Below are 27982 nucleotides of genomic sequence, written 5' to 3'. Positions count from 1 at the left end.
ATTTGTAGCAGTCAGTTTTGATATTGTGACAAGCCGCCACAAATAAATGTATACACTGGGCACTGCTATATATTATTGTCATAATATAAGTGATAGCAAAACAAAACAAAAAAATACAAATATTAGCGGTGAAATGTCGCCCGATTATGTCAAACGTCATACGCTCACTGGATGTCATGATGACAACAAATGTCATGAAGGAAAAGTTTCAATATCTCGCCTGCAATTTCGGACCTTCTCCAAAAGACATAAAAAAATAAGAATAAATAAACAAATGATTTACAAGTTTAACGTGCGTTTATCAAAGTAGGAAATATAATTAGTGTTCTTGAAATATGAAATAGAAGCGGGTCCGGATTGAATTCCCTCCGGGTCCGGATCCAGACCGGAGTCCGGACTTTGAGAAGCACTGCCCTATGTTATATATGTGTCACATTTAAGTACATGTCTCTGAAATGGTTTTAAAAACTGTCCTGAGGCACCCCAGCACTGTCTCCCTCATCTAAAATACCCAATTCAACTCATCCGCTCATTAGTAGAGACTTTCAGACCTGAAGTGAGTCAGAAAATGTAAAGAGATTTGTGAGAAAATAAGATGCATGTCAGATCCCCATCACCTTCAGCATCAGCAGCTTTTAAAGCAATAGCAGGCAAATAAGTTAATAACCAGCTGCTGTGATGTCTATTAATCCAAGAACAAAAGAAAAAAGAGCAAATCAATAACTTTTATAGTTTTAAGGGGTTCATCTATATTTAATTTAGAATTTAGTGTTTGGTAAGCATTCATTTTCTGTATATAAGGGCACAGCTAGCTAAATATGTCATTTATTATAATGGGTTCATGTGAAGATTGTTTTAAGTTCACTTAAATTAGACGTTAAGTCTAATAAATGTTAAAATTGATAGCTCTCAATTATACTGTAATGCTGAATGGCTACAGTCAATGGTTAAATATTCAGGGGGCAAAATTTTTTTTTTATAGAGACATCAGTAGTATTGATATCAGTGATGCTGGCCTTCAATCATAAAAAAGATACCATTAAAGAAATATTAAAAATATACTGTCTTTATGTTGTGTGGCGGGAGGAGCCAACGACAGACACAGTGGGTGTGGCGTCAAGCCTCGGAGAGGTTTTTATTAAACAATAAAATGTACAAAAGTGTCCAAAGGGGGAAAAGTGTCCAAATAAACGGGGAATCTGGTGTCCTCGTTGTGCCGCGGGGCTAGTGAAGGAGGGTAGTGTTCGTCAGGGAAGGGTCCAGGGAAGGGGCGGAGTCCGGTGGCCGCACGCGCTCCCCTCTCGGGGCTGGGAGCGAGTGGCGGCGGCATCTCTTGCGCGGCTCCTTCCATCTCCTATGGTCCCGGCGCTTCTGGGGGACTCGACGGCCCGGCATCCTGGCCCGTCAGCCGCCTAACGGGTGCGGCAGTCCTCCTCGACGCACCCTTCCTGGACCCACGAGGACACCAGCGTGCATGCACGGGGAAGAGACCGGTCTCCCGAGGAGAGGCGCGCTCGGCGTTTAAACAGCGGCGGTGATGAGGCTCTATTCACGTCAGGTGCGCCTCATCACACGCCGCCAGCCCTGCGTGTTCAGCGCCCCTCCTCTCTCGCACACCCACTCCCGTCGGGAGCCTGGTGAAGGGCTGCGAATACGGGACGGGGTGGTGATGATGGACAGGGGGGAGGCAGCCGACTCGTCACAGTTGTTTGTACATTGTACATTTGAAGATTGTTTATTTAAAAACTTGAATGTTAGGTGGGGTTAAGCATGATTAATCACGATTAATTTTAGAAAAATGTGTGATTAGTTAATTTTTTTAATCGATTGACAGCACTAATATATATATATATAAAACTAAATACGACCTCACGTTTTATACGTTTGCAGCCTCTGCAACTTCCGTCCGTCATAAAAATTAATTCGGATGGTTCGATTTTCTCCATTTTTCGCATCCGTAGCAAATATTTTGAGGGGTGTTTTTGACAATTGAGAGCCACCAAATGACGAATATGAAGAAACGAATACGACAGTTTCGGACTCAGTCAGGGTGCAAGGACCTTAAACTTTTGAGGCTTGAGTAGCTTCTCGAGGAGAAATCAAACAAATGAGCGCCGTTTTCTAAAGTCTATGAGCGCAGCACACACAAATAAACTAAATTGACATACTGCAGTTAAATTTCAAAATGTGGTGTTTTTATATTTATAACATTTGAATACAGTTCAGCAACATACATCACACGACCTGACGACCAAAAGAGCTGACAATTGACCATCACTTAATTTACCATCACCTCACGATTGAAAATGTGACACTGATTTCATATGACAGTTCAACAAACAAGTTAATAATATTAAGTCACTTACATTTTTGATGAAATAATGACTGTTTTGGTCTATTTTAGCAGCGAAAATAGATCAGATGAATCCAAACAAAGATCACAGCATAGCGCATCTCACAGCAACACTCAATCGTGTTTTGAATGATTCAGTGTTTTGAACGAATCGGTTGAGTCAAAGATTCAATGACCCATGCAGAAACATCTGTCTCATTCTTGATGAATCGGCCGTTTGAACGACTCAATGACTCGCTTAATAAAACCGCTTATCACCTGCATTTGCGCTCACTATCGACAAACCAATCAAATTTGTTCAATACGCTTTTTTTTTAAATCAGTCCAAACACATTTTAATTTTTATTCAGGAGATGTATATACAAAACTATAACTTTTTATGACAGTAGTTTAGTGATAAAAAAAAAAAAATATTCATTTTTTTTCCCTCCCATCCTGTAGCCTACTCGCGCCCCCCCGCGAGAGTGTCCGCGCCCCCCCGGTTGAGAACCACTGCTCTACCACATTCCCCCACACCTCTCAAACGAGGCCCACGACCACCTCTCAGAAGGGGCGCCTGTCCTCTACCACGTTCCCCCACACCTCTCAAACGAGGCCCACGACCACCTCTCAGAAGGAGTGCCTGTCCTCTACCACGTTCCCCCACACCTCTCAAACGAGGCCCACGACCACCTCTCAGAAGGGGCCCCTGTCCTCTACCATTCCTTTGACCAACACGTCTTCCTCCCACCACTGCTTGACCTCCATTGTGACCTGGATCACCTGCTGGCTCCATGTTACGTATCACTATGCTCTTGCAATTGGATCCCAATCAACTCTTTATATACTCATTCCACAATGTGCACTCAATCATCAGTAACGAGTTGGCAGAATTGGACAAGCAATTACAAGGGCCTGCATCTATACAGTGCAGTACTGTCAATACTGTATATTATACTGTCAATACTGTAATAGTCTGAAAAGGTGGCACAGTATTTGGGACCGTAGACACAGTGTCTGATGAAGCATTATGATAAAATATTAGGCTACATCCATGGATATTGTAGTCTAATTGGTTCATGCTTGTGATGGAGAGACTTTAGTTGCCTTCCATCACTGCTTTACTGCGTTCGACTTGGTTTTATTTGAATGTATTTCTGATCCAGCCGAGTAGGCGTGGCAGTAAATGTACTCTTGTAAAAGTGCTAATTTTATGCTAATTCTATGTATGAGTGCATTTCAAATGTTATGATTTATTAGTTTTTGATTTGCATTATTATTTGTATTTATTTAGGCTCTTGTTTCTAAATCTCATGTATGAATCAAAGTCAGTTTTTATATTATAGAAATGGTATGTCCCAATTTGGGAGAGCGGGAAACTGGGTATTTAAGATGGCCGTCACTACTGCAAAGGAGGACGGATAATGAGCTTGTGAATGGGATCGCGCTGTGAAGCATGTAAAACTCTAGCCTCAGTGAATTGGAGGGGAGTTAGTATTGTTCTTAGTACTTAGCAGTTTATACTGTTTTTATATCAATCTGTGTTGTAAGCTCTCAGTTCTATTTATTTGCACATTTTTGCACATCTGCTCTAAATAAACATCTTTGTGGACGCCAACTTCGCTCCGGCATTTGTGAACCTCCTTGTGGCTGCTCGGGTCCTTATCACAATGCTCCACGCTAATTGGTGACAATGAATCTCGTTACAGTATCTTGAAACTTTCATGATTTAAACATGGAAGATTGTTTGTCTGTTTCCATACAACGATGCATTAAGAGTAATGCAACAGTTACTTATCATTTTGAGCAGTTGTATCAATTGATAGTTAGATCATTGTAAGGAAATGAATAGACACTCATTTGAAATGTAATGTGTGAATTGCCTTTTGAAATAGTAGTACTTTGATGTTAAGTTGTGTCATATTGAACAGGTGATTTTTGTTGAATGAACAAATTATCTAATTTTTATGTGTATTATATCCAAGCAATTGAGAAAAGGGTTAGAGTTTTGAAAAATGTGCATTTTGATCATTGGTTGTGAGTTTTGTGTCTAGAGTTGTGAAAAATGATATCAAGGTTCTGAAAATAGTAGCAAAGGGATTGTAAAAAAACTAATAATCCCTTTAGTTTCATTATTACTATTATTTTCTCTAGGCTTTACTAAATGTTCAGATATTCAAATTAATTTTCTATGTTGTTTTAATGCTTTGGCAATACAAAATGTATGTTTTTGTCATGCCAATAAAGCTTTCTGAATTTAATTGAAGTGTGTGTGTAGAAGTGGCTCATGTTTATGGTTTGTATAGGAATTAACAGATTGACAGACAGGTTTCTATTTAAAGAAATAATAATAGCCATAACAATAATTATTATGTTGATGATAAAATGTGCCAGGAATGGTAGCCCAGGTTAAAAAAAGTACACTTCCATAATGTAATTAAAGTGCTCTATTTTTGCACACTAATTTTGTACTTAATATACTAAACGGGATTTTTTTTTGTACTCCTTAAAATAAATTTAAGATCATCTAAGTGTACTCAACTGTGCTATCTTGACTGAGACGCAATGAATATCAACTAAAATATGCTTTTAACATACTTTCTGTTCTCAAAAAATGTATTTAGTTACCATTTGTAGTACACTTGAACCATCTTTCATACACTAGAACACTCAAATTCGATGTTATTTGCATTTCAGTGAATTATGGTGAGTATGTTGAGTATTTTAAACTGTGGAGTATTGTGTAAATAAATGATTCGGTCAGAGCGAGATTTTAATGGAGGGCGTGTGTTTACAGAAGTTCATGTAGGGAAACCTGAGGGAAAACAGATTAATAAAGTGAATCCTGTTTCGTTAAGCGTGTTTTGGGTTGTCTGTTATCGTTACGAAACAGCAGAAGCCTGTGACGCGACGCGTCCTCATTCAGATGCGTTTACAGCGCGCTTCGCGCTCTTTTGTGAGACCCAGAGAAAGGCGGCAAGCGCGAGCACAGAGCGGGCTGTTGTCGTGACAACCGATAACGGGACTCTCGTGAAGGGGGCAGCAGAGCGCTAGTGTAGCGAGTGTGTGTGTGTGTATGTGTGTGTGTGTGTGCGTGTGTGTGTGACTGTGTGTGTGTGTGTGTGTGTGTGGAGTCGGTGCACGGCAGCAGCGCGCCTCCGGTACATCTCTCTGCTGTTTCCCGCGGATCTCTTGCGCTCTTCATCTGTGTTTCTCTGTGGATTTTCTCTGGAGATGTTTGTGTGGAGACGCACCTCGTTCCGTCAGCTGCAGGCGTGTTTTTTCCGACTGCTATGTTTTATTCCCACAGGATTCCCGGTGATCAGCGTGGACAGCCAGAGATCCACCGACAACATCACCATCAGACAGGGAGACACGGCCGTGATCCGGTAAGACGACAACTTTCCTTCCTCAACTAAGTCCCGTTATCATCGCACTCTCCCGCCTGTCCTTCCTCCCTCAGCCTCCTCCTCATCAGCACCGCGTCCGGTACCCGTTCATCAGTAAACACCGGTCTCATCCGATCAGATCGCGCTTCTCTAAGCAGATTAATCACCGGCGTCCGATTAAACTAAGACTGGTTTCGCTTCCGATCAGCATTCAACTGTTTTCCTGATCGCATCTGATCGGAAGAGTTTGAGTCTGTTAATGTGCTGAAGTTCGCGGGTGATTCTGCTGGTGATTGTACAGTAAGTGTGTTATTTCTGCTGGTGATTGTACAGTAAGTGTGTTATTTCTGCTGGTGATTGTACAGTAAGTGTGTTATTTCTGCTGGTGATTGTACAGTAAGTGTGTGTTATTTCTGCTGCTTCTGATGCAGGGCTTGTAGGTTCATCTTGATGCAGGCGCTGATGATCATCAGAAGTTCAGCAGAAGCTCTCAGGATGAGCTTCCATATTAAACAGATGTTGTGTGTGTTTGATGCTCAGGGTGTCACGTGACCTCATCTTCACCTTTTGTTAGTCCTTTGATCAGATGATTAGCATTAGACGTTCCCACCCAACACTTTCTCTAAAGCATCATTACAGCAGAAACCGGTTCAGATTGATCAGAAGCCACACAGTTCTGATGAGACCAGAGCTTCAGCTCTGAATGGCTGTGAAGTTCAGCGGTCACTTTGTGTTTAATATTATACGAATAAGAGCTCAAACCTGCACATGCTCGGCTGTAATGCTTGACGTGGTTTCAGTGTGAATACAGACACACACTATTTATCTTCTGACTGTCTTGAGACGCTCTCATTCATAAATCAGCGTGAGCTGGAAGCGCATGCGGCGGAGTGAAGTGCAGCAGGCTCTGGTTGTGTTTGAGTGTTTAGAGGCTCTTCGAGTGTGTTGATGTGGTTCTGCTTCAGGAGACTCGTTCACACAGGACATCAGCGGCGCCAGAGCTCTTAACTGTTTTTAAGGCCGTTGGGGTCGCATTTTCTTTCAGCTCGTGTAGTTTTGTTCATGGTTTCGAGGATCAAGGCTCGTCTAACATCTGCTGGTGTTGAGTCTTCTGCCAAGCAGCATCTGCACCAAAATACTGTTGGCTTTCATTAAGTCTTAACATCAACAATAAAATATCATATTTACATATTTATGTATGTAATAAACAATACCCTGCTATGATACTTTTGGTTTACTAAACTGGTATACTTAGTCTGCTAAATTGGAAAAAATTATTTTGTGCATAGTTGTAGAGCTGAAGTCCAAATATCTTTATTTGGACTTCAGCTATACAACTAAGCACAAAATAATTTACTGAAGTATATTTGATTGTGCTAAAGTGGAACTATTGCAGGTATAGTTCAGGTAAACTTTAAATATCCTGCATTTAAAGACTGATATTACTCAAAGATAATGCAATCCTCATCAATAGTGACATTAAAACACATTTTAGGCTTAATATTACATACATGTGCATTTTGCATACAAGTAGTACTCCAAATAAAGTATAATTTTTATTTCCGTATGTTTCAAGCCCTATGTCAGTAAATGTTAATAGATTTGAACTATACTTAGTATGAAATAAATGTATTTTAAATATATTTATTTTATACTAGAGTAGGATTAGTGTGACTTTATTATTTGGATTCAGTGTGTCGCCAGCCGTAAGTATTGCAGTGTCAGAAACAGAATCATTTGCTGTGTATTAATGGAGCAGAAGATGCTGTTTTCACAGTGATGACGTTAGAGTTAGAGCGAATGGTGATGAAGATGAAGCTCCCTGTGGTCTGAAGGGCTTTTGTCACTGTTTAACCCATGCGCGCTCAAGATAAATATTATAATTCAATCATCTGTTTAATAAAAGATGCAATGAAGCGCTGGAAAAATAAAAAAAGGGAATAACTCAGTAACGCTGAAGTATTCATATCCTAGCTTAGCATGCAGAAATAGCCAGTAGTATAAAGCAGAGATTCGCAATCAAGGCTACATCAGATCCATTGGGCACGTCATAAGTCCTTTCATTCCAGCATCGTTTATTCACCTCTAATGCAGTAGTGTTTCTTTCTTTTGTGATATATTTTTCTGCACGATGAAAGAGGATTGTTTACAGATGCGGATGGGAAAGCTCTTAGCTAAATGTTACTGCTAGGGTTTGGAGTTCATGTCTGGAGAGTGTGTTTATCTCGCTGTCGCTCACATGTGCTTTGAACACACAACGCTTGAGTGTTTGAGGAATGGTGTTTGGATCTCTGCGTCAGAATCACACGTTCGTTTTGCGTGATAAGTGCAGAGAAAGGAAGCCTGTGAAGCGCCGTTTATCTCCTTCACTCTTCTGTGGCCTTCTGGGGTTTATCGTTACTCATAACGCCACTGTACCCATAACGCACCGCGGCCTCATTAGGAGCACACTGTCCGAGCAATTAGCATAGCGTTGCCTGTCCTCTCAAACGAAGGAGCAAGCCCAAACAGGATGTGATTATCTGCAGCACTTCCTGTAAAGAGCTCGGTCCTTCAGGGCCACCAGGATTAATTAGCAAAGCTGTTTATCATGTTCCACCGACAATAGGACATACAGCGCTTTTTGTTTATGCCATTCTGCAAGTGTATTTGACAGATATATGTTTATTGCTTATTAAATGATAGCAGCTATCTGGGGCATTGGCATCTAATTTGCGACCCGTAATTCTGGGCCTGTGATTTGCTGCTCTTTATATCTGAGGTGTGAAGTTCCCCTCCAGTGTTCAGGGCCATTTTCCCACAATACTGTAATTTTAATTGGTTTTTAACACTCCTGGCAGCAGTGCGGGCTGCGTATCCGAACGAGAAGAGTCATTGTTGGTTTATTAAAACATCCTCTCAGTGAAAGCAATACTCTGAGTCAGTTATCACTTCTGTGACAATAACAGCACACGTGTGCGCTATTTTAGAAAGAGACTGTGGAGAGCTTGGTTCTGCCCCCTGACTCACGTGGTTTCACCTCAACTTGTCTCGGTTTAGCCATTAGCACTCGCGCTAGCATCAACACACCGTTTCTCCGAGATTGACACGTAGTTCAGGCTGAGCGCTGTTTACCCTCAGAAAAAATCTCTGCCGTTTAGGGCTGCAACAACCGATGAATAAAATCAATTACAAATAAAATAAAATAAAAATTGTGACAAATAAAAATCTTGAATAAACAACAATGCAAATCACTGACAACCAATTTGATTAGCAATTAATGGCATCTGCCAATGTGCACAGAAAACGTCTCAGATTATGTATGTAACCCTGGTTCCCTGAAGGGAACGAGACGCTGCGTCGAAAGCGCTAGGGGAACGTCCTCAGCGTGACCGCGCTTTGAACCAGAGTGTAATCTGTCCAATGAATGGGTGAGACGTCATAGGCGGGTGATGTCACTGACCGGGAAGCATAAAAGAACGTGCGGTGGAGCCGGCGTTTGCTTCTAGGAATGAAGCAACCGCTCGCAGGGATACAGGAAGTATGGCCTCGAGACGCAGCCTCTCGTTCCCTTCAGGGAACCAGGGTTACATACGTAACTCGAGACGTTCCCTTCCAGGAGCTCGAGCTGTGTTGAAAGCGCTAGGGGAACGAGATGCCCACGCCACCAGACTTTCAAATACCTGCCCTGTGTGTATCGCTAGGAGCACAGCGAGGGCGAAAGAACAGAAGAGCCCGGAGTGGCCCTAAGATCAAGGTCATAGAACCGAACAAAGGTGAGGGGCGTGGACCAACCCGCAGCATTACAGATATCCTGCATAGAAACCCCTGCTAACAAGGCCTTGGAGGCCGCCATACCCCTAGTGGAATGGGTTTTAACCCCCATAGGTGAGGGGAGACCCGAGGATTCATAAGCCAGAGAAATAGTATCCACGGTCCACCGACTGAGGGTCTGCTTCGAAGCTGGCAGACCCCGCTTAGGAGGACCGAAGCACACTAGCAATTGGTCCGTCCTACTCCTCAGGGCAGCTCTGTGGACGTATGGGTCCAGTGCTCGCACTGGACACATACAATTAAGCTTCCACTGGTCAGGCTCCCGGAAGGGAGGAGGACTGAAGGCCTGCAGTACGATGGGCCGTGGAGTAGAAGAGGGGACCTTAGGAACATAACCGCTTGAGGGTAGAGAAACGCTTTGGCCAACCCGGGGGCAAAGTCAAGAAAAGAAGGGGCGACTGAAAGGGCCTGTAAGTCCCCAACTCTCTTTAGCAAGGAAATCGCCAACAGGAAGGTAGTCTTCATAGAGAGAAGGCGATCAGAGATCACTTCGATAGGTTCAAAAGGAGGTTTACAGAGAGCTTCTAAAACCACAGCCAGGTCCCATGTAGGGACACGGGATCGTACTGGAGGCCTCAGCGCACCGCGGAGGAAATGTGTAACCAGGGGGTGTCTACCCACTGTAAGACCACCGAGAAGGGCGTGGTAGGCCGATAAAGCCGTCACGTAAACCTTCAGGGTGGAGTGAGTTACCCCTGCGGAGAAACGGGCCTGCAGCAACTCCAGCACTGTACCAATCGGGCAGTTAACTGGGTCAGAGTGGCAGTCTCCGCACCAAAAAGTGAAAAGTTTCCACTTCAGGGCATACAGTTTCCTCGTAGAGGGAGCTCTGGACTGGAGGATGGTCTCAACAACCTTGGTTGAGAGACCGGAAGCTATGAGTTGCGCCCCCTCAGAGGCCATACCCACTGCTTCCACAACTCCGGGCGGGGGTGAAGGATAGTGCCCCCTGCCTGTGAGAGGAGATCTCTTCTGACGGGAATCTCCCACGGAGAGCCGTCGAGGAGAGAAATCAGGTCCGAGAACCATACTCGGCCCGGCCAGAACGGTGCTACCAAAAGTAGGCTGATCTCGTCCTGGCGCCAGAACTCCCGGGAGCAGACCGATTGGGGGAAAAGCGTACAGACGAAGCCTCGGCCAAGTCTGTACCATAGCGTCCAGTCCCAGAGGAGCTGGAGGAACTAGAGAGAACCAGAGGGGACATTGCGCTGACTCTCGAGTGGCGAAGAGGTCCACCTGAGCCTGGCCAAATATTCTCCATATCTGCTTCACCACCTCGGGGTTTTTATCTCCCACATTGAGATACCCAGGGATGAAGATGGTTCTGAGCGAGCGAAGTCTGCCCTGGGACCACACAAGGATCTGGTGCGCCAGCTTGTACAAGGGGTGTGAACGCAGACCTCCCTGGTGGTTGATGTAAGAGACCACCGATGTGCTGTCGGTGCGCACCAAAACATGGTGATCTTTTAGGTCTGGGAGAAAGTGCTTGAGTGCACGAAACACGGCCAACATCTCCAAACAATTGATATGCCACGTGAGATGGCGACCGCTCCACAGACCGCGGGCAGGGTGGCCACTCATGACCGCTCCCCAACCGGTGAGGGATGCGTCTGTCGCTAGCATTACGCGGTGACAGGAGGCTCCCAGCACCGGGCCCTGAGACAAGAACCAAGCTTGGCCCCACATGTCCAAGGCACGTAGGTATCGCCGCGTGACCTTGATCATGCGAAGCGGATTTCCCCTTGGGGAGAACCCCTTTGTCTTGAGCCACCACTGTAGGGGTCTCATGTACAGCAGGCCAAAAGTTATCACGTTGGCCGCAGCTGCCATGAGCCCCAGCAGTTTCTGAAACTGCCTGACAGTGAGTGACTGGCCTTCTTTCACTCTCTTGATTGAGGTGAGGGTCGATCCGAGCAGGAGACAAACATGCCTGCATCGTGGTCGAATCCCACACCACGCCTAGATAAGTGGTTCTTTGAACTGGAGAAAGTACACTTTTCTTGGCGTTCAGTCTCAGCCCCAGCGCCTTCATGTGCGCGAGAACGACATCTTGATGCCGAACCGCCATCTGCTCTGATCGAGCTAGAATCAACCAATCGTCGATATAATTGAGTATGCGGATGTCCTGGAGTCGCAAAGGAGCCAGGGCAGCATCCATACATTTCGTGAAGGTCCGGGGTGAGAGTGCAAGGCCAAAAAGGAAGAACCCGATATTGGTAAGCTTTGCCCCCAAAAGCAAACCTCAGGAACTTCCTGTGAGAAGGAAGGATTGAGACGTGGAAGTATGCATCTTTTAGATCATGACAAACCAGTCCTCGGACTTGATCTGAGACACGACCTGATTGATTGTCAGCATCCTGAACTTCAGTCGCACGACTGAGCGGTTCAACTGACACAGATCTAAAATGGGACGCAAGCCCCCATCCTTCTTTGGAACAATGAAGTACCGGCTGTAGAACCTGGACTCTCTTTCGTGAGGAGGGACCACCTCGATGGCCTCCTTCCTCAAAAGAGTGTTTACTTCTTGTTCCATGATCAGAGCCTGCTGGGGGCCCACGCACGTGGGAATCACCCTGTTGAAAGGCGGTGGCGGAGCGCCGAACTGAATACGATAGCCTTTCTCTACAGTACACAGGACCATTGAGATACATTTGGCAGTAGTTTCCACGCTGCCAAATGATCTACTAAGGGAACCAGTCTCTCGAGACTGGCCTCTGATGTACCCAGAGCTGCTGGCTCGGTGCCCTGAAGTGGAGGACCGGCAGGAGACGGCCAAACCAGGGGCTCTAGAGACCCCCGCAGGGGTGGCGAGCTTCTCAGCTCCGCTACACTTCGGGGTGGAAGAAATTGAGAATATCGCTCGCTGGAGCCAGCTGCGCCCTGGAACTCTGGCAGGGTTAGCAGACTGGTCTCCCGAGGGCACTGGGGGGAGACGGACACCCGATCCTCAGAACGGTCCTCAGATCCGGCTTAGCCTTAGAGGTCCCCGACTCAGAACGCTTGCCCCCACGACCCCACCTCAGTGGGGTGCGGGTAGCCACGCTCTGTTTCTGTGCCTCCCTGTACAAGGAGCTGGTACGCGGCGAGGGCTGCTCCCGCCCAGCAGCCCCCTGAGCTAGAGTTCGGCGAGGGAAACAGCTGAAACACCGCCGTTTGTCTACGAGCCTCCTCGTACCTGTACCCGAATTGACGGAGTCGCCGAACAGGCCAGATGGCGCAAGCGGGGCGTCCATGAGGAGGACCCTGTCCCTATCTTGTATATCAGACAGGGTCAACCATAAGTGTCTCTCTGCAGCCACCAGTGCTGCCATAGACCTGCCAATGGCACGGGCGGTCTCTTTGGTGGCGCGGAGAGAAAGATCAGCGGTTTTACGGAGCTCAGTAATATCTTCAGGCCTGAACCCCTCTGCCTCATCTAGCTCTTTTAGCAGGTCAGCCTGGTACGCCTGTAACACCGCCATAGTGTGCAGACACGCACCAGCCTGACCCGCAGCCGCGTACCCCTTGCCCACCAACGCTGAAGTCGTACGCAGCGGCTTGGTAGGCAAGGACGGAGCCTTTAGAGGCGACGCCAAATGAGGGGACAGATAGCTTGCACTCGGGGCATCGCTCTATAACCTTGCTGAATCACCCCCGCCACATTACCGTAATTACCCGAGGCGGGGATGAAAAGACGGGCCGAAAATGGATTACCCCACGATCTCAACACCTCGGTGTGGAGATCGGGGAAAAACGGCAGGCTCCGACGTGAAGGTGACGGCCTAACACGCAGAAATCTCTCATCGAGTTTACTAGAGGTCTCGGCGGGCCAATCAATATTTAACTTGGCTGCCGCTCGAGTAATCACCTCAACTAGCTCCTCGTACTGGGGAGGCTGAGGGTGCGAAACGTCGAGCCGCGCCCCGGGGGGGAAGAAACCGCAGAGCGGGCTTCCGACGCCGGAGAGCGGCCGCTGGGTCTGATAGGCGGGGAAGGCGATAGGGACTGGCCCGTCTCGCTTCCCACTACCAGATCCACTTGCGAACCCCACGAGTACAGCCGCCGCTCCGCCTCGGCGGAAGCGGGACCAGCACCGCGGGGAACACTGACGAAGGCTCCCTCGCGAAAGAGAGCCTTCAGGGAGCGAAGTGCATGCAATGACAACAGCTCGCAATGTGGGCAGCTCCCTCGAGAGCCGACTCCGCATGACTCGCTCCCAAGCAGACCACACACGGCTCGTGAGTATCCCCCGCAGTAATATAGCGTCTGCAAGGGGGAACACACGGTCTGAAATGTGATCTGCTATCGCCCAAGTGCTTTATTTTATGAGCACTTTTTGACATGTTGCTTTCTGGAGCTTATAACGTGTTTAAACAGACGTACAACACTAAATAAGACTCACAACATGAAAGGACAGTACACACAGACAGAGAGGTGGTTGCTGAATGACAAAAAGCAAACGCCAGCTCCACCGCACGTGTTTTTATGCTTCCCGGTCAGTGACGTCACCCGCCTATGACGTCTCGCCCATTCATTGGACAGATTACACTCTGGTTCAGAGCGCGGTCACGCTGGGGGCGTTCCCCTAGCGCTTTCGACGCAGCTCGAGTTCCTGGAAGGGAACATACGTCAATCATGTCACTTTATAGTAGTGAATAATGCATTTCTATGGACAAAACACATATGATAGATAGCGGAGGACACAGTTGCTGCTGCAGGAACACAAGCTGACAGATGCGTATGCTGTTTAAAGCATTTGAGATGTGTTTTCCTCAGCACATAACTCACATTATGTGAGTTATTCATTCATTCATTCAAGCGCATCAAACGGACGCAGCGCTAGAGAATTGAGCTCAATAGTTCTGATTAGGGCTGGGCGATATGGCCAAAAAAATTATCATGATAATTATTTTCTAATCAGTCGATATCGATAATTATCACAATAAATGTCAAATCTTTATTTCTTTCAGGTTTAAAGCCAGATTTTTGCTCCAAATTTGAAAAAGTTGTAGAAACCAGACCATTGATTTTCCTTGACAAAATAAATATCTAAATAGAAAAAAATATTTCTTAGTTTCTACATGTTCTAATGAGTGATATTGTTTCAAATCAAGAAACAGGTTGGGGTTGCCTTGATAATATTAATAATAATAATATCACTTTTTTGTTTCTTAATAATTCACATATGATAGTAGCTTGAGTTAGGATGCAGAGGTAAATTTTTGTTCATTATCAAAATCAGTAACATCTGTAAAAATTGTAGCAACCTCAGTTTTATATGGTTAAATTTATTCTGAAGGTTTTTATTTTTTTTATAAAAAAATTATTTTTTAATAAGCATTGGTCTCCCATAGGAGCATACACTTAAATCATGATAAACACAGTTAAAATTATACATAGAGCAGCACCTCAATACCATGGTAAAAATATAACTATATGGTTTTTAAGTAGCCTATTTGTATGAAAAACAGTAGTCTAAAAACATCCAGTATAAATGCACACATGCTATAGCTTAATTATAAATACATACTATAATTATATACCATTACTCCTGTAATAAAATTCATTGTGAATGTAAGTGTTACAACAGTAAATCCATGGTAAATGAGGGTGATGTGTAGATTGAAAAGCCTTCTGACTGTCTTGTTGCACAGTGTTTCTGCTGTTTGGCTTTAAAGTAGTTTAAATCACAGAGTTCACTGCTGAATTCAAGCGTTTCTCACTGGATCTCATGGTGCTGTTTAGTGCTTGCGTGACAGAGAGTAAACCTGCTCTAGTGAGCTCCCGCCAATGAGTCGATTCAAATGAATCGCGCTGTTTCGTTCAGCTTTTGGCACATAAACATTATATTGAACATTTATCGAACTCGTCATATTATTTTATTGAGGAAAATTACATTGCTATAATTATCGTTATCGAATTATCGTCCAGCCCTACATTTTGCTAAAATATTTCTAGTTAAACATTAAACTCATTATAATGTCTTCATCCTTCAAACTGCAGATTGTTTAGAGCACAACACTGGGCAGGATATTGAATAACATTTTTAATAATAGATTCAAATGAATTATTATTGATTATAATAATTAGTAACAATTGGATTTTATCTGATGAATGGAGTAAACAATGGTCAGATGAGTGGACAGACAGCGGTTGACTGCGGCTGTCCTGAGGGAAGCTGATCATGTGTCTGCTGTATTATTGGCGTCCCATCAGACTGCGCTCTGGGTCAGGCATGTGTCATGGCTGTGGTGCAAAAAGCTCTTCCACCTAATCCCAGTCCACTTAATGTTTGACTATACACACTTCTCCCCGTCTCGCTGAAAGCCAGCTATCGCACCCTGCCAAGCCTTGTATCATCTTCTGTTCCTGCGAGTGAAATCTGAGGTGTTCATCCCACTCGCTCTCAGACAGCTGATGACGCTGCTCTGATTTCATGGTGACAATCAGAGGATTGTTTCTGCAGTAAATGGACTTTCTGAGTGTGGTGAATTCAATACTGTGTAAAAACTGCGTCACTCTGGAAGTCTGATCAATAATGAGTCAAGAAGGCAATGTTAGAAATCAACACTGCTGGGTCATTAATCACCCTCCAAATCACATCAGCGTTTTAGCTAATCAAGGTCTTGTGTTTAAGTTAAGACATTTATACACCAAATATAACTATTTCTATTAACCGCACTTATTTCCATCAGAATGACATGAACTGAATGTCTCAGTCATAGACAATCACATTTGACACAAAATGGATATTGTTGCACACATATAAACAGCAAAATCTGCACAAGATATCATTTTATAGCAGAATGTGATTTTAAAACAGATACATACCCTGTATATTGAAACATATATATATCCGATTCCCCTTTAATTTCCAAACCTCCACAAGGAGAGAATGTCTTTCATCAGAAAAATATAATAATTTTACTGCACTGCTTTATTTTACCTCAGAATACTAGATATAATGACCAATAAATCGAACAACTAATGAAAATTAACCATTATTTTTATCGGTAAAATTTTGCTTTGTGAACATAATTGTCAGCCTGAACTTGTCCATGCTGGCAACTATGGTATAAATTAGGGTTGGGCATCTAAGGTATAATGCCGATCCGATACGTATCTCGATACAAAGTATCCGATCCGATATATTAACGATACATTTGTGACATATTGCGATGCAATACGATACGATTCACACCCATATCACGATACGATGCGATAATTCAGCACTAACTAATTAGATCAAGTTTATGTGATGATGTGAAAGAAGATGCGGTGCCATTGAATGAGTTTGATTATTTATTAACCAAGTAAAACCAAGACTTTTTTTTACAAACTGGTTTTTCTCTCAGAGCCTGAGTGTCGGTTTACAGTAGAGGGCCATTTTAGAACATATGGCACATATTGTTTAAGTATTTCAAGATGAACAGAATGTATAAGTGCAATATATACAAAAAAAAAAATATTTGCACTCTTTCAACAGAAAGAAGGTTTACTATTGCACAACAAGAATTGTGATTTAACTTTTCAACTATGAAAATAAGTTTTACAAAGATATATTTTGCCACTGAATATTCAAAACTTAACGTTGTGAACTAGCAGTGTTATGCTGCTTTTACTTTGAAACATCACTGTCACTGTAAACAACAGGCTAATAAAAATAAAATAAAATAAAAATAACATTTCTTAAAGTAAACAGGAGGACACCTTGTGGCCTTTTAGAATGGTGTACAGTGGTCAGTCACCTTCAGTTAAAGGTTTTTCTTCAGAAATATCAACTGATCAACATGATCAGGGTGAAGCAAGCTACGCTGAGCTGTAACTATGTCTCCAGCTGTGCTGAAAACTCTTTCAGCTGGTACGCTTGTTGCTGGGATGGACAGATATCTCTTTGCTAAAGCTGATAGTAGTGGAAGATCTACTTGCAGTCTCCACCACTGCAACACATCCCCATCCAAACCTAAAGTGTCCCTCTCTCTATATTTTAAGATTTCATCCTTAGCTTTCTCCCTGATGGTTTTTGCTGGTGGTCTTGCACTCAGGAAATCTCCAAACATCTGGTCCATGGCAGTCCTTTTCTTCGGAGGGGCATCATCTACAGAAGAGGGCAGAAGAGAGGCTTATCAGTTCTGCTAAAAATATTCCTTTAATTTACAATCTGAAAATTACTTCACTGTATTGCATCTTCACTACATACTTCTGTACATTTGTGTCATTGTCTCCATTTAAACCAACCTGTCTTGTCCTCTTTGGAAGGGCTTTTGTCGTTTTCTGTTTCGGCTGTCTGGTCCTCTTCCAATGTGCCTGTTGCCTGGTCTTCATTCGGCATTGTGTCACTGACCTCTACCTTAAAAATGCATAATATTAGAAATAAATGCATAATCATATATTATTAGTTCTAAACTGCAATAATGATCTTATTTTAAATGTTCTTACCTCTCCATTCATCTGTACCACCTCGGTTGTTATCTTCATGAATACCATATCCTTGGCATCACTGTCATCCAGAAAAGCCAGATCTTTAAAACGTGGGTCAAGTGCTGACGCACAGTGGAGAGTGCCTTCAAGATATGTATAACGGCCATCAAAGTCCTGCCTGAATCTGTCTTTCATGTGGGAAATAACCTCTAGATCACTCTCATCTGGTTGGAATTGTCTCAGAAATTTGGCTTGGATTGGAGAGATAATGGAGATGGTGGGATTTTGTTCCTCACTGAGGAGTGTAGTTGCCACTTTCAGAGGTGACATTAATTTGATGATCTCTGGGATCAGTGTCATGTCATCTTCTGTCAAACTCGCCATAACCTCACGCCTCTTTATCTTCCTGGACAGCAGGATGTTCAGTACAGCAGGCTGCTGCTCCCAGAAACGCTCCAACATGTCAAGGGTACTGTTCCATCTGGTGGAAACGTCATGGATGAGCTTGTGGTTGGGAAGGTGTAACTGTGTCTGTATTTCACGCAGAACTTCAGTTGCCTTGGGGCTTTTGTGGAAAAAGGAGATGAGCTTCCTAACTTTCACCACCAGCTCAGAGACACTGTCCACCTTAAAGGCTTTTTGAGATGCCAAGTTCAATGTGTGGGCGATGCATCTCACGTGTGGGTCCATCTTGGCACAAGCACCAGCCAGGATCATGTTTCTGGCATTATCTGTGACTAACGCGGGGCTCTTCTCTTCAATCTTCCACTCGCGGCACACATCCTGAAGTAAAACGGCTAGATTATTCCCTGTGTGAGCCTCGTTGAACACTCTGGTCTGCAGAACGTGGTTTTTGAGAACCCACCCGTCATCTATGTAGTGTGCTGTGACCGTTACATATGATGCTGTAGCGCACGATGTCCAGCCGTCCACTGTTACAGCAACTCTTTGGGCTTTGTGCAGAGACTCCTCTATCTCTCGTCTGCATTTGTCGTACAGAGCAGGAATCTGTTTATCGGAGAATAGCTTTCGGTTTGGTATCTTATAACGAGGCTCCAAGACATGGAGGAGGTGTTTAAAACCTTCGTTCTCTGTGACACTATAAGGCTGAATATCTTTGCAGATGAACAATGCAATAGCATCCGTTATTGCCGTAGAGCGCGCAGAACTGTTAGCAAGCGGGGCGTGGAAAAAACTTTCAATGCTTTTCTCACCACTTTTGGAGCTGGTAGCTACAGGTGAATCAGAGCAGGAGGCAGAGACACTGGAAGATGGTTCCACAACAACACCGTGGCGCCGCTTCAAGTGAGATATCAGATTAGTCGTACTGCCCGTGTATTTTACAGATGCGCGGCACATTTTACAAATTGCATCTGTCTTGTCAAGTTGTCCATCTTTCTTGTAAAATCCATAGTGTTGCCACACTTTAGATTTAAATCTCGGTGGGGAATAAATTGTCTCGGCGTCCGACATGTTTGCTTTGCTCCTCGCGCTACCTGACAATTAGGGCGCACCACTAGCTTCATCCGCGCACCTGATACATTGAATTGTAGTGTACACATCTGGAAGTCCGTTGCTAAGGCCTACTTTATGTAGGTCGATTAAATTATACTCCAAAACAGGTTGACAACACTTGTTAATAAACAAAGAAATACATTCTATATTAAAAAGATAAGCTGTATCTTGGAAAAACCGATGCATCTCGATTTGTTTCCAAAATTTAATTCATCCTCTGCTGCTCTACCGATGCACTCGCATCGTGCACGCGCATGACCGCGTATCGATACATATCGGTTAATCTTCCCATCCCTAGTATAAATGTGTCCCTGCAGCACAAAAGCAGTCATGAGTAACACAGGTATATTTGTAGCAATAGACAACAATACATTGTATGGATCAAAATTATACATTTCTCTTTTATGACAAAAATCATTAGGATATTAAGATCATGTTCCATGAAGATATTTTGTAAATTTCCTACTGTAAATATATCAAAACTTCATTTTTGATTAGTAATATGCATTGCTAAGAACTTCATTTGAACAACTTTAAAGGAGATTTTCTCAATATTTAGATTTTGTTGCTCCCTCAGATTCCAGATTTTCTAATAGTTGTATCTCAGACAAATATTGTCCTATCCTAACAAACCATACATCAATGGAAAGATTATTTATTCAATTTTTTTTTTTTAAATGGACCCTTATGACTGGTTTTGTGCTCCGGGGTCACAAATGGGATAATCTATGGCTAGGTTTATATAAATAAATTACATAAATAATTTTACACATTTGCTATAGCACATTGATCACCAGTGGAATCATTCTAGTTTGATCGGGGTTCAGTGTGAACACAGATATCAGAGTCGTGTCTTATATGAATGTAAACAGACAGCACAAAAAATGGGATGTGTTCAACAGATCGTATCTGTGCATTAAGCTATAAGGAGGTCACATGACCATCAGAAACGCTGGCATACTACGCATCGCTTCACAAACTATTTTAAGCAGTAGTCGTGAGTCTAGGTGGGTCCTGATGCGGAAGAGTTTGAGCTCAACAGAGAGTCAGAGAAAGCTGCAAACACACACACACACACACACACACACACACACACACTCACAAACACACACACTCATACAAACACATATGAACAGACTTTCACACACACAAACTCTCTCTCACACACACACACACACACTCGCAGGTTATTCCGGTGCATCATCACTGTATCTTTCTCTCGTGTGACTGAGCTTGCATCAGTAGAGATCAGTCTGACTGTAATGCAGCACGTCTGATGCTCACTCTCCTGCTCTCCGCTGAGTGTTTCTGCAGTGCTGAGGTTTTCCATCCTGCTCTCAGCACAAACTGATCTGTGTTTCACAGACGTTCATGATGAACAAACACCGGTGAGCGGTTAGTTTGACCTGATTTCACATGAGTTACCCGGGTAGTTTATATCACTGTCATTGAAGAGTAATCATGTGATGTTTAAGATGACTCTGAATTGGATTGTTTTGAGGGCCAATGCTGATATAGATGTACTGTATATATCTGTCCCTCTAAGTAAAGATAGTAGAAGCACATGCATATCAATGAACCCTTTTCACATTTCCAGGTTTCTCAGAAACAGAAGTCGTCATAGCTGGGTAAACGTCTATATAGCAGTGAATGGCAGACAAACTCAAATATAGATTTTTGTGTTCCCATTCCCTCAAATAGCAAAAGAAAAACTTCATGATAATGTTTTCATGACTTTCAAAAAGAGGCAAAAATAGAGAGACGTAAAACGGCAGTCAGAAGAGAGAAAGATGTCAAATTTACCATCACTCCCAGAGACGGTTAGAAACACTAAAAGCAGCGGTAACTAGTTTTTATAATTTAATGTAAAGGTAATGTAATGCAAATTTTAATGTTATAAATGTACATACATTAAAAAAAAAAAATATATATATATATATATATATATATATATATATATATATATACTTTAGATACTTTTACTTTTAGTCATTTAGCAGACGCTTTTATCCAAAGCGACTTACAAATAAGAAATAGTAACTAAAACTAAAAGTTAACACTCTGTAAATACTCTATACACACCCATTTAACAAAATACAAAAATTAAATACAATTTACAAATGCATACAACAACAAATTCAAATTTCAATAGTAAACATATAAAGGAAAAAATAAATAAAATAAAAATAAAAAGTGATACTTATATCCTTTGCCGGTGTCCTAGCCCGGTGGAGTCGCACGGTAGAGTCGATGGTCTTTACACTCTTTGGTCTTCACACTAAGAGGGCTTCACACGAGGGCTGCTGCGACCGCTGCCTCAGTATAATAACCTTTTTTTTTACCTATCTAACAAATCACTACTACAATTCAGCTGAACCCACTTTCCTATTAATCACTAAAAATGGCCAAGCAAGTGCAGACACCGACAAGATACGCGATACAGTATGAGACCAAACGCGATTTCAGCAACTCTCAACACAGTAAACAAAATAAGCGTTTCCTAGCAACGGGAACTACGCTAAACACTGAGACAAGTAAATACACTTATGAGCTGATTTTAACTTCCCCTGATAGACTGCTTCTCTTAAAGACTATTTCATTACACTGCCTTCTGTTGGCGCTTGAACCCACTTTCCTGTTTATCAACTAAAAATGGCCAAGCAAGTGTACATATATATATATATATATATATATATATATATATATATATATATATATATATATATACATTTTTGCAGGGTTTACAATGCAGTTACAATGCTTCTGATATATCATCCAAACAATGAATTATTAATATAATCATTTAAAAATGCTGATCTCAGTTGACTGTGACTGGGATCCTCTGAAGCTGAGAGCAGGGTCTAGTGCAGGTTTACAGTAGTTACAGTAGTTCTCCAAGGAAATCTCTTGTAAACTGTTTTGGCAGCGTTCTGTGATGAATAACCAATCTGGTGGCATCTGCCAAAAAACTTCCCTTGAAGCAGTCCGTCCCTGTCCTGCACACTATCACTGGAGAGGAAAGAAAATCAGCCCTTATTACTTTTGATTTCTCTGGGGATTAAATAATAGATGGAAGGGAAGTTCGGATGGGTTGGTCGTGTCGAGGCTCCGCCGCGTCGGGTTTTAATCGCTCCGTTTACCTGCTGCAGTCGGCCGAGCCGCTCTGAGAGCGTCTGCTGAAAGAGGAGCTCATGGGAGATTTATGAGTGTGTGGTTGAAGCACTCAGCGTAATAGACGAGCCTCTAATATGAGCTGATTGATTGAGTCTGATTCACTGATCTCGCCTCAAATCACAGACCACACAGACAGGAAGTGGAACAGCGGCGTGTGAAACGCTCAAACTCACTGTGTGTGTGTACTTACAGGAGGTGAAAAATATTATGAAAATGTACGTCTGCTGAATAAAGTGTATCTGAATGTACGGAGCTTTGAAAGAAAAATCAATGAGTGACCTGATTTTGAATCTTCCTCATCACACACACACACACACACACACACACACACACACACAACAGAACAGTGTTTGTTTGTGCACCTGCTGAGAGCAGATCTACAGGCCGAATCTGGATCAAACCCGCATGAAGAATAAACCGCTGAGACGTCTGTCAGTGATCAGACAACCCAACCTGTCTGACCACCAGAGTGTGTGTGTGTGTGTTTATTAGCTGTGATTTGGGAACAAACTGAACAGAGCTGAACTAAATCTGACAGACCCTCATTTGGATTCATAGAGTAAATAATAAAGAAGTTCACTCACACACACACACACACACACGTATTTTGTGTTCTCGTGATGTCTGTGATACTCGCGCTTCCTTTTTATAGTTCCGTTGTGGATCTTGCAGGATTTGTTGTGTAATATATAACAGGATCAGATGTTATACAACAAATCAAGTTCCACAAGGAAACCCATATAAAGCATGTGTTGTGCTGAAGCATCATGGGAGTATGAGGAGTGTGTGTTAAAAAGTTAAAAAGAACAGTGTTTAGTCAAAATAGAGATTTTGTGTTACAATATAAACTATTCAAAAGTTTGAGGTCAGAAATTTTCTTCTTTCTTTTTTAAAGATACTTTAAAAAAGTTTAAAGAAAGTTAAATAAACTTTATTCAGCAAGGATGTGTTAAATGGATGAAATTGATAGTAAAGACTTCTATTGTTAGAAAATATTTCTATTTTGAATAAATGCTGTTCTTTTAAACTTTTTATTAATCAAAGAATAAAAAAAAAAAACACTGGTTTAAAAAAATAATATTAAGCAGCACACAGTTTCAACATAAACTGATAATAAATCAGCATATTAGAATGATTTCTGAAGGATCATGGGACTGCTGGCATAATGATCCCGAAAATTCAGCTTTGATCACAGGAATAAATGCTATTTTATAGTATAGGTATTAAAATAGGAAACCAATATTAGAAATTGCAATAATATTTCACTATATCAAAAACAAGGTCAAATATTTATTAGCTTTATAATATAGCCCTAACATAATATATTATCAAAACAAACTATTTAAACTGTTAGAATATAATACAAACTGAAGCAAAACTTAAGCTGAGATCTGTAAGTTAAATATATAAAAAGTGAACATATGAATTCTTCTATATCTGTCTAAACATCGTTATGAAGTACAGTTTGTACAGTACTCTTGTGTGTGACTGTACGTTTCATTGTTTTGTTACCGTTCTTTGCCCATCCTCCGCTATTTCCAGCACTTAATTAAGCCACTCTTCTTTAATACATGAGGACGTTTTATTTCACATGTCATTGCGTTTGCATTGTCTGTCGTGTTGAGCACACCGCAACCAGTGAAGTATTCAGTTTCTACAGCGACTCATTTGGTGCATATCGTTCTCTTTCTATGAAACCTGTAAACCGCATTCACCGGTTCTAACTCTGTCGTAACATCAGCTCTATAGCGGTTTGCCCGAGCATTGCTATTCTTTCCCTTTTACTGGCAGCATTTAATCAAATGGCTTCCCAACTCATTTTTGTGTGCGCGAGGCACATTATTTCTTCTGCGTGGCCGCGGTGGAAGAAGAGCGCGCTCAGCTTAGATGGAACACTGCGCGGGAGCCCTGTATTTAAGGTAGCCCGTCAGGCAGGGCAGGGATACATTTTGGTAGCCCAACTGGGAAACACAATAGCCCCGGGACGTCAGGCTAGCGATTTTGCGAGCCCTGAGCTCTCGTTTTGGTGTACAAAGCTGAAGTGTGGCGTCATTTGGGCTTTGTGGTAATGTCCACCCCGGGACCGCGGCGCAAGCGCCACCTCGGTTCCTCCGCTTGCCGCGTCCCGTGTTGAAGAGCTCTTTTGTGCAGTTGGGGCGGTGCTTGCGTTGCAGTCTTAGCGATTCCACGCGGAACATGAATACAAACTGATAAACCTGTGAAATCCAAGTTGAAAGGTTCTGAGAATGTTCAATATCTGTATTTATTTTATTGTTTTACAATTGTTTTGTTTTCTTTAGGAATCCTGCATTCACTTTATTTTTCATTAATAGTAAGCAGACATAATGTTTTGTTCCGATCTAAATGTTATGACATAGTATATTACAATTGTATATTTAAACTGTGAACCTTTAACCCTCTAAGCGCCAAAGTCGCAGAATTGCAACAAGACGTCATACTTCATGAAATAAGCTGTAGTTCCTAATATGGTGTAATATCTCAGTTGTATTCCCTTCCACTAGATGGCAGACGTGTATTTCTTCGATTCTAGACCAAAATTGTTCGAGAAAATAGCAGAGCAAGTGAGCTATCTTGTCACTGATGTGGAAGCAGTTCAATTCATAGCGTGTGAGTAAATTGTGATATTTGTGAGAGAAAATCGTCAAATGGCTAATAAAAAGTTGTACTATGAGGATGTGTTGCACATGTTATTCGCCGATTCTGACTCTGAAGGGGAATATTTGCCTTTTGGAAATGACGATCGGTCATCTAATAATCGCGCTTCTCCCGGTACATCTTTTCCACGCAATGGTGCTGCCGCGCAAGGCGAGAGTGTTCACGAAGCACAAACAAATGATCATTTCGGCCCTTTGCTCAACGGGGATGGGGGTGGCAGGGGTGGACGTGGTCTTAGTGTCCATAGGAGAGCTGTTTCTCTCTGATAATCGACCAGACTGCGCCGTTTGTTCTGATCGCGCGCGCTCCAAGGGCCGTCGGAAGACAGTACAGGTGCAGTCAGTGTGGGGTAGGTGTGCGCTGTGCCATGCAATGAGAGGTACCATATTCTCAAGAACTATGAACTGTGTCACCTAGATACCTGATTGGGCAGATAGCTGGTCAACTGATCAAAAAATAGGCACATGTATTTTACTATGGCACAGTAATATAGAAATAATTTACTACTTCCTCCTGTTTTACTGTTTATTTCCTCTTTTCCTGATCATTTGGAATGAGGATAAAAAGAAAAACGTAAATAAAAAAAAATCAAACATCAATTCTGTCATGCAACGGCGAAGGAAGTGCCGCGAAAAGATGAGGTCAGGGTCCAAATGCAGGTAAGGTGCTTTTAATGAGAAACAAAAAGGCCAACACGGCACAAAAAACAAAACAGAAAAGGACTGGGATACTAAACGGCAACGCAGTGCATGTATCCCAGACCAGAGCAGACACTCGAAACCAATACACATGAGATAACAAATAATGCAACCAGACAGAGTGGTAGGAGAGGGGAAACTATATAGTCCGTGGCAATGGGGAACAGCTGCGGGTGTAATGAGTGTGACAGGTGTGTGTAATGTGACAGGTGTGTGTGATGTGGCAAGTGTATGTGATTACGGGAGATGAGTCCGGGAGGAAGGGAGATGGTGACCTCTGGTGGCGACAGGGAGAAGTGCAGGGCCCGGACTCATGACATGACCCCTCCTTTAAGGAACGGCTTCCAGACGTTCCACCAAAACCCCCAAAACTCCAGAGGGGAGGAACAGGGGGAGGGATGGTGGGCCAGGCCCGTGTAGCGGAAGGGAACCTGGGGCCTGAGGTAGCGCCGGCGGGATGGAGACCCAGGGCAGAGCCAGTGGTGTGTGTGGAACTGCCACCCTGGAGCGGGCAATGGTGGGCTCCACCGCTTCGGGGGGCACATCAGCGGACACCACCGCCTCGAGGGAACTGTGAGCGGAAGCAGCCGCTTTGGGAGGCTCGTGAGCGGGCACCGCCGCTTCGGGAAAGCCTGAAGCGAGCACCGCTGCCCCGGAGGGAACGTGAGTGGGCACCGCCGTCTCGGGAGCTTCGTGAGCGAACACCGCTCTCTCGGGAGGAACGTGGGCGGGCACCGCTGTCTCGGGAGCTTCGTGAGCGAACACCGCTCTCTCGGGAGGAATGTGAGCGGGCACCGCTGTCTTGGGAGCTTCGTGAGCGAACACCGCTCTCTCGGGAGCTTCGTGAGCGGGCACCGCTGTCCCGGGAGGAATGCGAGCAGTCACCATCGCCTCGGGAGCTTTGTGAGTGAACACCGCTCTCTCGGGAGGAACGTGGGCGGGCACCGCTGTCTTGGGAGCTTCGTGAGCGAACACCGCTCTCTCGGGAGCTTCGTGAGCGGGCACCGCTCTCTCGGGAGGAATGTGAGCGGTCACCATCGCCTCGGGAGCTTTGTGAGCGAACACCGCTGTCTCGGGAGGAATGTGAGTGGTCAACGCCGCTCGCACCGACATCAGCGGGGGTTCCCGCACACTGCGCATCAGCCCAGGATGCTCCGGAAGCGGGCACGAGGCACTGGATCGCCGCCTCGGGAGAACTGTGAACTGGTTCCGCAGCTAACTCCACCCTGAAGGCTGAGCCGCTCACCTGCAGAGCCAGGTTGATGTAGTCCTCCAGCGACTCCTCGGGATCCCAATATGGCACCAGGGACTTGAAGGGCTCAGCAAGGCCACCCCAGAAAAAGACCATGAGACAGGTCTACTCAGTAGCCGACCGCCAAGCTCCTCCAATGAAGTCCCTGGCATACTCCTCCATGCTCCAGTCTCCCTGGCGGATGTTGAGCAACCTTCCTGCTGGACCCATGTCTGCTGGTTGCATTCTGTCACGGAACGCTAAGAGGAGCGCCGTGGAAAAGACGAGGTCAGGGTCCAATTGCAGGTAAGGTGCTCTTTAATCAGAAAATAAGAAGCCAACACGGCAAAAAACAAACCAATAAAGGACTGGGATACAAAACGGCAACACAGTGCATGTATCAGACCAGAGCAGACACTCGAAACCAATACACATGAGATAACAAATAATGCAACCAGACAGAGTGGTAGGAGAGGGGAGACTATATAGTCCGTGGCAATGGGGAACAGCTGCGGGTGTAATGAGTGTGACAGGTGTGTGTAATGTGGCAGGTGTATGTGATGTGGCAGGTGTATGTGATTACGGGAGATGAGTCCGGGAGGAAGGGAGATGGTGGCCTCTGGTGGCGACAGGGAGAAGCGCAGGGCCTGGACTCATGACAAATTCAATATCTACTATTTCCTGAATATTATGAAATTCAAGAGGGCCGCTCCTGATGACGTCATAATATGCAAATTAGATGAGTATATTTACA

General features: G+C 43.8%; 1 protein-coding gene across 1 annotated transcript in view; it reads left to right on the top strand.

Annotated features, from left to right (window-relative positions):
* The first annotated feature begins 5446 nt into the window (after positions 1-5446).
* lsamp (limbic system associated membrane protein) overlaps positions 5447-27982 on the top strand; it is a 140355-nt gene continuing 117819 nt past the window's right edge. Inside the window, exon 1 of the mRNA XM_079392698.1 lies at positions 5447-5721. Within this exon, the coding sequence (XP_079248824.1) occupies positions 5567-5721 (155 nt within the window). The 5' untranslated portion in view covers positions 5447-5566. The remainder of the gene's footprint in view (positions 5722-27982) is intronic.

Source organism: Barbus barbus, assembly GCF_936440315.1.
Source record: "Barbus barbus genome assembly, chromosome: 34".
NCBI lineage: Eukaryota > Metazoa > Chordata > Actinopteri > Cypriniformes > Cyprinidae > Barbus > Barbus barbus.
The sequence above is the reverse complement of the archived record's forward strand: the minus strand, read 5'-3'. Positions and strand labels throughout refer to the sequence as shown.